General features: G+C 40.9%; 1 protein-coding gene across 1 annotated transcript in view; it reads left to right on the top strand.

Moving 5' to 3' along the window:
* The window catches only part of sh3rf1 (SH3 domain containing ring finger 1), a 79,771-nt gene that overhangs the window by 59,205 nt on the left and 10,566 nt on the right, over positions 1 to 10,000 (top strand). The window contains 2 exon segments of the mRNA XM_037674395.1: positions 5,940 to 5,964; positions 9,778 to 9,797. Of these exon segments, the coding sequence (XP_037530323.1) occupies positions 5,940 to 5,964; positions 9,778 to 9,797 (45 nt within the window).

The raw sequence follows: 10,000 nt of genomic DNA, 5'->3' as shown, positions 1-10,000 counted from the left end.
CCATTTAAACTTTTAAAAACAAATAAAATAATCTTCAAATGAACTCTAAAATGATCAGGCAACCAGTGGAGTGAAGCCAGAGTGGGGGAGATGTGCTCCCTCTTTTGAACTCCAGTTAGAAGCCGAGCAGCAGCGTTCTGGACCAACTGGAGGTGTCTGAGGGAGGACTGGCTGACTCCAAGGTAAAGAGCGATGCAGTAATCCAGCCGAGAGGTGATGAAGGCATGGATTACTGTTTCCATCTGCTGTTTTGTGAGGATGGGCTTTACCTTAGCCAGCTGTCTGAGGTGATAAAAACTGGTTTTGACCACAGCTCAATTCTGGGAATCTAATTTAAAATCACTGTCTATTTTAAAACCCAAGTAAGAAACAGTTTTCTTTACATGTGGTGCCAGAGGGCCCAGATCAACAGGGCAAGGTTCACAAGAGCCACTAGGACCAAACACCATCACTTCTGTTTTCTTTTCATTGAAATTTAAGACATTTAAAGACATCCAGGCTTTGATGTCTTCAAGACACAACAGAAGTGGCCTAATTGAGGGGGCATCTTTCTTTTTTAGTGGCATATAGATCTGACTATCATCAGTGTAACAGTGAAAAAAGATCCCATTCTTTCTAAGGATTGATCCCAATGGAAGCAAGTAAAGGGAGAAAAGTAGGGGACCTAAAGTAGAGCCCTGTGGAACCCCAAAACACAGAGGAGCAGTGGAGGATTCAGAACCAGCTATGTTGATAGGCATGGTTCTGTCTGCCAGATAGGACCTAAACCAGCTCAGTGCAGTACCACAGATACCCATTTGGTGCTGTAAGCTTGATATTAAAATGTTGTGGTCCACGGTATCAAAGGCATCAGTTAGGTCGAGCAGGACAAGAACCACATGTTCACCAGAATCATTGGCCATAAGAATATCATTAAAATCTCTGACTAGAGCTGATTCTGTGCTGTGGCGAGTTTTGAAGCCAGACTGAAAAACCTCCAAGATATTGTGCTCATCCAAAAAACTTTTTACTTGTGAATATGCAATTTTTTCTAAAGTTTTTTAAATAAAAGGCAGCTTGGAGATGGGCCTAAAATTAGCCAAGACAGTTTGGTCTAGGCTAGGCTTTTTAAGCAGGTTCTGCACCACAGCATGTTTAAAACTTATTGGTACAACACCTGAGGACAGAATGTAAGTAGAATGTAAATAGTTAATGCTGTTGTGTCCTTAAAATTGTGGCATTTAATCACTTAACAAGGAATAAAAAAAGTTTGTTATTAATTAGGGGTGTAATGGTACGCTAAAATCACATTTCGGTTCGGTTCAGTTTCAAGGAGGGCTCGGTTCGGTTAATTTTCGGTACAAAAAAGGCAGAAATAAAGACTTAGAAATTGTTTATTTTGAAAAGATGCCAAGTAAACGATACATTTGTATAAAAATAAATAAAAGCAACCCTTTTGGATATTTTAAATAAATGGCACATTTTACAATAAATAAACTATACTAACAATAATAAAAATCTTATTAAATACAATAACAGTCGGAACCAGAACAATAAGCAGCAACAGACTTTTTTTTACTCACAACCTCTTCTTGGACCTGCTCCAGAAGGGACTTGCTACTTCCCACCTGTACCTGGAAAAGCTCAGAGTTCAGTCATCACAGACTTCTCAGCTGGATGTGATCTCTGGTGAATGATTTCCCTGAAGAGGAACTCAATGACATCCACAGACTTCAAACAACACAGAGGTAAAAGAAAATTGAGTTAAGATGATAATTTAAATAAAGTTAATTAGATAATAATAATAATAATAACAATACCTCTTCTTGAACAGTCATCATTTCTGTTGAATATTCTCTCGTTCATCATCATTATCAATCAACCTTTATTTATACAGGTAAATCCCATTGAGCCTCGAGGACTCATTAGTGCAGGGCTTTAATCTGGGCTCCAGGGCTTTTTCATAAAGTGCTGTTACAACTTTTTGGCTGAAGTGTTAATGTGATGGGATGTCGTAGAGGGGCTCAATAACTTTAAAGCCAGCGCATCAACAATAGAATACGGATGTAGATCCATAGCTTTAAAAACTCCCACAGCTTGTGTTATTGCTTTGGACTGATCTGAATTTCCCTATAAAGGTTGTTTAAATACTGCCGTTATCGGTCTTTGCACCAACCAAGCTGCTATTCTATAGAAGAGACGTTCACGTTCGGATGATGTCGTTTCAAATGCAATAGTAAGTTAGACGTGTTTCCTGCTGCAGATCCAATATCCATGAAACAATGTCGACGCACAGTTTTGGATTTGCAATTGTCTTTTAACAAGAAAGCCGTAATGTTCCCAAACAGGAGACCACAACAAGATGCTAGGCTGCTAATGCTACGTGTGCTGCAAGTTAATAGCACCGTGTTGAAACACACTTAGGAACTTTAGTTCTGCGGCACATGATCTCTCGTTAATAAAATTTAATGAGTGAAAAAATAACCGAAAAGGTACACACGTGGGCCGAACCAAACATGCCGTACCGAAACGGTTCAATACACCCACGTGTACCATTACACCTTATTAATTTAAACTGCTTTCTGATGGTGACTAGTGAAATATGTGCAACAGATTAAACTGTCCATTTAGACATACGTTTTTCATTACACATCTGTCCGTCCGCCCATCTGGTATCTTCCACTTGTTCTGAATTTAGGTCGTGGGGGCAGCAGCTTGAGCATGGAGGTTCAGGCATCTCTTTCCACACACAGCCACCTCTTCCAGTTCTTCTGGGAGGACCAAAGTGTTCCCAGGCCAACCAAGAGACATAGTATCACCAGCATGTCCTGGGTCTTCCCCAGGGTCTCCTTCCAGTCGAGCATGCCCGAAGCACCTCCCTACGGAGGCGCCCAGGGAGCATCCTTACCAGCTGCCCTAACCACCTCAACTGGCTCCTCTTGATGTGGAGGAGCAGCGATTCTACTCCGAGTCTCTCTTTGATAACTGAACTTCTCACCCTATGTCTAAGGGAGAGTTCAGCTACCCTGCAGAGGAAATTCATTTCAACCACCTGTATCTGTGGTCTTGTTCTTTCAGAGTTTGTGACCATAGGTGAGGGTAGGAACATAGACTGACCAGTAAACAGAGTTTTGCCTTACAGCTCAGCTCCCTCTTCACCACAATGGACCAGCACAGAGTCTGCAATACTGCAGGTGCTGCACTAATCCATCTGTCAATCTAATGCTTCTTCCCTCACTTGTGAACAAAACCCTGAGATACTTGAACTCCTCGACTTGAGGTAGAACCTCACCCTCAAGTATGTAGGGCTGGGTACCTTTCTGAAAAAAATAGGTACCGGTGCTGGTACCTTCATTTCGGTGTCAGTTCCTGGACGGTTCTTTTTTCTGTACTAATTTTGCTTTTACTATTAATTCTAACAAGAATGAAATTACGTTACACATTACAGTACAAATTGCGAGTTTTATTTTTTTAACTTTGGTATTTCTATTCCAAGTAGTTTTCTTACATAAAAATAAACAAATAATTTCCAGGTCAAAAGAACTGTTGCAAACAACTAGTGACATGTCAGTGTCTAATGCTCATTGCTTCACACTGAGGACCTTTTCACTTAACAGTTTTTCTTCAGAAAAATCAACATGTCTGCTTTCTATGGACACAAACAAACCCACTCCTGGCTGATGGTGTCTCCAGCAGTAGGAAATGTTCACACTGATGGTGTGGATGATGCTTGTTGCACACATAGATACCTGGTTGTCAGTTTGATAGCACTGACATATTGTCCCTCACATTCCACCAGCAGGTCACTGGATTCACTGAGGTTAGGGTTGATGCAGACTTCTGTAGCTCGGTGTCTCTTCCTGAATCTTCTCTGTGGTTCTCTGGGGTTTAGGGCTCTTATCATCTCCCTAATTGACATTAGAACCCAAAACATCAACAGTAACATGGTTGTGTTAATATTCCTCAAAAACATTATCTAGGCTGAGAAATAAAAGCTTAACTGGACAACAATATCCTTTACAGCTTAACTTACCTCCACCATGCAGCCTCCACTGTAGAAAAAGGCAGCAAACTTTTAACAGCAAAGTTTGTGACTGTCCTGTGGCCCCACCATCTCGCTTTTCTTTTGCCTGTCCTCCTCACATCCGGGTCAGAACTTCCTGTGAGGAGAACATAAACAAACAGTGAACATTAGCTGAACTTTTTAAGCAGCTGATCCGATGGATGAGCACATTTTTAAAAGCTAAGCTTTATCTGTTACTGTCAATCTTTAGTTAGCTTCTGAGTTTAGCTAGCTACGTAGATAAAATAAAGCTACACACTAATATCTTAAAGTTAGCGTTACATGGATTCTAGTTTCATTCACCGCAATGCACGTTAAGAAGCAGTAACATTAACAAACGTAAAACTTACCAGCTGAAACACAGACACAGCTCCATCCTCAGAATTCTTTGATGAAGAAGAGTCCGGTCGTGGAGCTGTTGAATCAGGCCGTCCATGCTCTGTAACACTCACAGGCTGACTTTAATGCTGGGAGGCTGCTGTCCTTCTCTTTGTTGCAGAAAATGTTGTCGAAGCCGTTCGACGACAACACGCGCTGCGCACATGAACCCCGTCTGTGGGCGTAACCAGCACCATAGACATACAAGCTGTAGGGCAGCTCTATACAGCTCTGGGTGTAAACTAGAGGATGACACAAGAGTGGATTTTCACTCCTGTCCTGTCCTGGTCCCACAGAAAAAATCCTGTCTTGTCCCAATCCTGGTCCAGAGTAATAAAAAAAAAAATCCTGTCCTGGTAACATGACTCCTGCTCCTGTCCTGTTCAGAATCACTCCCACTCCTGTACTGCTCCTGTTTTTTCTCTTCATTTAATTTTTAGGAAATGTATTTAATTTGATTTGATCTTCTACCCATTTTTTTTTATATTACTTTGTGTTCTGCAGTTTTTTTTTTTTCAAAAGATATGGCAACAGGAACAGTTCATCTGTGGTGAAATAAAGACATTTATTGTCTTAATCCAAACAAAAACCTTCTCTAAAGGGTACAAAACAAATTAAAGCTGCAAGCAGCATTGAAGGCCCTCGCAGCAAAGTGCCGCTCCGGCCTTACGGCGACCACGGGAGCTCCAGCAACTCCGCCCAGTCGGCATCGCAAATGCTCCCGTCCTGTGCCCATTCACCGGAGTGCGCATTCGCCAAACCTTCGACATCAGCTGCAACCGCGGGTGCTTCAGCAACGCCTCCCAGTCGTCATCGCGAACGCTCTCATGCCATTCCCGCATGCATCCACCAGGGTGCGCATATACCTAAACTTTGCAATTGCCTTCTGCCAATATCAGTATGAGAGGGTGCACACTTAAATCATATGTTAAACCACAATATCAATGTGTTTAGACGTGCTCACCAATTATGCACCAAAAATATGTTTCCGATCGGATGATAATTCACTGAAATATAACTGTTGGAATATCGTAGGGGGCGCACTTGAGTCAAATGTTAAAGAACAATACCAATGTGTCTATAAGTGCTCACTGATCACACACAATAAATCTGGAACATATTGGATGATATTTCACTGAGATATAACTGTTGGAATAATCTAGGGGGCGCACTAGAGTCAAACATTAAACAACCATACCTATGTATCTAGAAGTGCTCACTAATCACGCACAATAAATTTGGTACAGATCGGATGATGCATCACTAAAATATAACATGTAGAATAATCTAGGGGGCGCTCAGGAGTTAAATGTTAAACAACAATCACAATGTGTGCAGAATGGTTCACTGATCATGCACAATAAATCTAAAAATTATCGATTTGTTGTGTCGTGCGATTATGCGTCTTTCACGGCGCTGCGGAGCCGTTTTGTTTTGTTCACGGGCAGTTCATTGTCAATGCTGACTGACTGAATAAAGTTTGAAGTAAAAAAAACACTGCAGCGCGAGTTGAACAGAGCGAGGGGGGAGGCAGAGCAGAGGCGGTGTTTTCAAAGGAAATTAAGTAAATTTTACAAATGACCGATGCAGCGAAAACTGTTCGACCCAAGTCCTCCAAAGTGTGGGAGAACTTCACAAAGATAAAAAATGAGAAGCATGCAGCTTTGAAAATCGCCGACACGACACGGGAGAACCACGGTGAAAAACGTAAACATGTCGGAGTCACGAGGAGGAGGAAGGAGCTGCAGCAGCAGATACAACATGTCTCACTCCCAACTCGTGTTGCAGGTGAGTCTCTACAATTTAACACATTGTTCTGTTTCCAAGAGAGAAAACGTAACGTCAGTCTGTCTGGTAGATGAAGCTGTTTGTTTATCTGATTAATGACGGTGGTAGAGAACGTGTGTTACTTTTTATTTAATTTAATTGGAACAAGCAGTGTTTAAATGTGATTTATAAATAAATCTAAAACAAAGATAATAATTTAATGATTAAGCTTCAACTTTTAATTTGCTGGCAAAGTCTGAAGATACTGCAGGTATGGCAGGATGAATTGCATTTAAACAGGAATTAAAGTAATTTATTACATCTACTCAAATGTGTGTAATTAAGTATTTTATATATACAGGTCCTTCTCAAAAAATTAGCATATTGTGATGAAGGTCATTATTTTCCATAATGTAATGATAAAAATGAAACTTTCATATATTTCAGATTCATTGCACACCAACTGAAATATTTCAGGTCTTTAATTGTTTTAATACTGATGATTATGGCATACAGCTCATGAAAACCCAAAATGCCTGTCCCAAAAAATTAGCATATTTCATCCCACCTATGAAAGACAAGTGTTTTTAATACAAAAAACGCCAACTTTCAAATAATCATGTTCAGTTATGCACTCCATACTTGGTCGGGAATCCTTTTGCATGAATGACTGCTTCAATGCGGCGTGGCATGGAGGCAATCAGCCTGTGGCACTGCTGAGGTGTTATGGAGGCCCAGGATGCTTCGATAGCGGCCTTAAGCTCATCCAGAGTGTTGGGTCTTGTGTCTCTCAACTTTCTCTTCACAATATCCCACAGGTTCTCTATGGGGTTCAGGTCAGGAGAGTTGGCAGGCCAATTGAGCACAGTAATACCATGGTCAGTAAACCATTTACCAGTGGTTTTGGCATTGTGAGCAGGTGCCAGGTCATGCTGAAAAATGAAATCTTCATCTCCATAAAGCTTTTCAGCAGATGGAAGCATGAAGTGCTCCAAAATCTCCTGATAGCTAGCTGCATTGACCCTGCGCTTGATAAAACACAGTGGACCAACACCAGCAGCTGACATAGCACCTCAGACCATCACTGACTGTGGGTGCTTCACATTGGACTTATGGCATTTTGGCATTTCCTTCTCCCCACTCTTCCTCCATCTCTGGCACCTTGATTTCCGAATGACATGCAAAATTTGCTTTCATCCGAAAAAATTACTTTGGACCAATGAGCAACAGTCCAGTGCTGCTTCTCTGTAGCCCAGGTCAGGCACTTCTGCCGCTGTTTCTGGTTCAAAAGTGGCTTGACCTGGGGAATGCGGCACCTGTAGCCCATTTCCTGCACACGCCTGTGCACGGTGGCTCTTTATGTTTCTACTCCAGACTCAGTCCACTGCTTCCGCAGGTCCCCCAAGGTCTGGAATCGGCCCTTCTCCACAATCCTCCTCAGGGTCCGGTCACCTCTTCTCGTTGTGCAGCGTTTTCTGCCACACTTTTCCCTTCCCACAGACTTCCCACTGAGGTGCCTTGATACAGCACTCTGGGAACAGCCTATTCGTTCAGCAATTTCTTTCTGTGTCTTACCCTCTTGCTTGAGGGTGTCAATGATGGCCTTCTGGACAGCAGTCAGGTCGGCAGTCTTACCCATGATTGCGGTTTTGAGTAATGAACAAGGCTGGGAGTTTTTAAAAGCCTCAGGAATCTTTTGCAGGTGTTTAGAGTTACGTCGTTGATTCAGATGGTTAGGTTAATAGCTTGTTTAGAGAACCTTTTAATGATATGCTAATTTTTTGGGACAGGCATTTTGAGTTTTCATGAGCTGTATGCCATAATCATCAGTATTAAAACAATTAAAGACCTGAAATATTTCAGTTGGTGTGCAGTGAATCTGAAATATATGAAAGTTTCATTTTTATCATTACATTATGAAAAATAATGACCTTTATCACAATATGCTAATTTTTTGAGAAGGACCTGTATGTGTATCCTGATGCATGCTCAATAATCCAGGTAGAAAAATCCAAAAAAGTTCAATCTGGTCCTCTGGAAATTAAAAAAAAACAAAAAACAAAACAAAGCAAAAAAATATAGAAACGTTTCGTCTCTCATCTAAGAGAGTTCCTCAGTCTGAGGTGCTGTTTTCAGCTCAGTCTCTTAAATAGCACCGTCTCAGAGTGGATCAACCAGTTTGCTGCTGACAACCAAAACTAGCTGATCACATGCTCAAGAAGGACCATCAGCCTAACAATGGATCATTAGCACACTGATGGCTGTTTACTATTCACAGAGGGCTGAGTGACACTAGCAATCACAACATTGTAAGAGGGGGACAGTTGAACCCGGAGGCCTCCACCCCTTAGGGATGAAGATGTTCACATCCTGGACAGAGAGGAACGATGGTTTGAGAGAGGAGTAAAGGAGGCCATCTTTGTGAAAAGAAATCGTCCATCGTTAAACAGGGGTGGAGGCCTCCGGGTTCAACTGTCCCCCTCTTACAATGCTGTGATTGCTAGTATCACTCAGTCCTCTGTGAATAGTAAACAGCCATCAGTGTGCTAATGATCCATTGTTAGGCTGATGGTCCTTCTTGAGCATGTGATCAGCTGGTTTTGGTTGTCAACAACAAACTGGTTGATCCACTCTGAGAAGGTGCTATTTAAGAGACTGAGCTGAAAACAGCACCTCAGACTGAGGAAGTCTCTTGGATGAGAGACAAAACATTTCTATATTTTTTTGCTTTTGTTTTTTTTTTTTTGAATTTCCAGAGGACCTGTACTTGTGTGTGTGTGTGTGTGTGTTTAATTGCTCTTTTAGTTTCTTTTTCTTGAACCTAACACTGTAAGTGAAACAAGGCATTTCTTGAGTTGCTGTAAATTATGCTATAAGACATATTTACTCTTATTCCAGAAAACAACAACAATCAACAACATCCTTCATGATGGACAGACATCATGGACACCACAGCAGCAGCTGTCTTCACTGAAACATCCTTAAATGATCGTCACTGACATGAGGCCTCTGTCGATGGTTGAAGACAAAGGCTTCACTACAATGATCCACACTTTTAATCCAGGTTACAATAATCCACACTTTTAATCCAGGTTACAATAATCCATACTTTTAATCCAGGTTACACTCTTCCCTCAAGGACACATTTTACAAAGTATCTACATATTGTACAGGTATAAAGATACATTTGTATATTTTTTTGTGTACATTTATTTTTTTAAGCTATTTGACTAACTTTTATTTTTTATTATTCAATATTTTACTAACAGAATAGTCAAATAGCAACCTGTTTTTTGTGTGAATTTCTATGTCAGTCAAATGTTCAATTTTGGAATAAAGGGGTGGAAATTAAAACGTTGGGTTTTTTTTTTTTTGCTTTATCGATTAATCAAAAAATTAATCGGCCGATGAATCGATTATTGAAATAATCGTTAGTTGCAGCCCTAGTTTGAATAATGTAGGGGGCACACTTGAGTCAAAATTCAAAAAACAATACCAGTGTGTGTTAGAAGTGCTCACTAATGACGCACCATAAATCTGGTGCAGATTGGATGATATATCACTGAGATTAAACTGATTAAATATTCTAGGGGGCGCACTCGAGTCGTATGTTAAACCACAATATCAATGTGTCTATAGACGTGCTCACCGATTATGCACAAAAAATCTGGTTACGATCGGATGATGTTTCACTGAGCTATAACTGTTAAAAAAATGTAAGGGGCGCACTAGAGTCGAAAGTTAAAAAAACAATACCAATGTGTCCATAAGTGCTCACGAATGTCGCACCTAAAGTCTGGTGCAGATCGGATG

Source organism: Nematolebias whitei, chromosome 3 (genome assembly GCF_014905685.2).
Source record: "Nematolebias whitei isolate Nwh7 chromosome 3, NemWhi1, whole genome shotgun sequence".
In the NCBI taxonomy this organism is placed as follows: Eukaryota; Metazoa; Chordata; class Actinopteri; order Cyprinodontiformes; family Rivulidae; genus Nematolebias; species Nematolebias whitei.
This window is presented reverse-complemented; position numbering and strand designations above follow the sequence as displayed.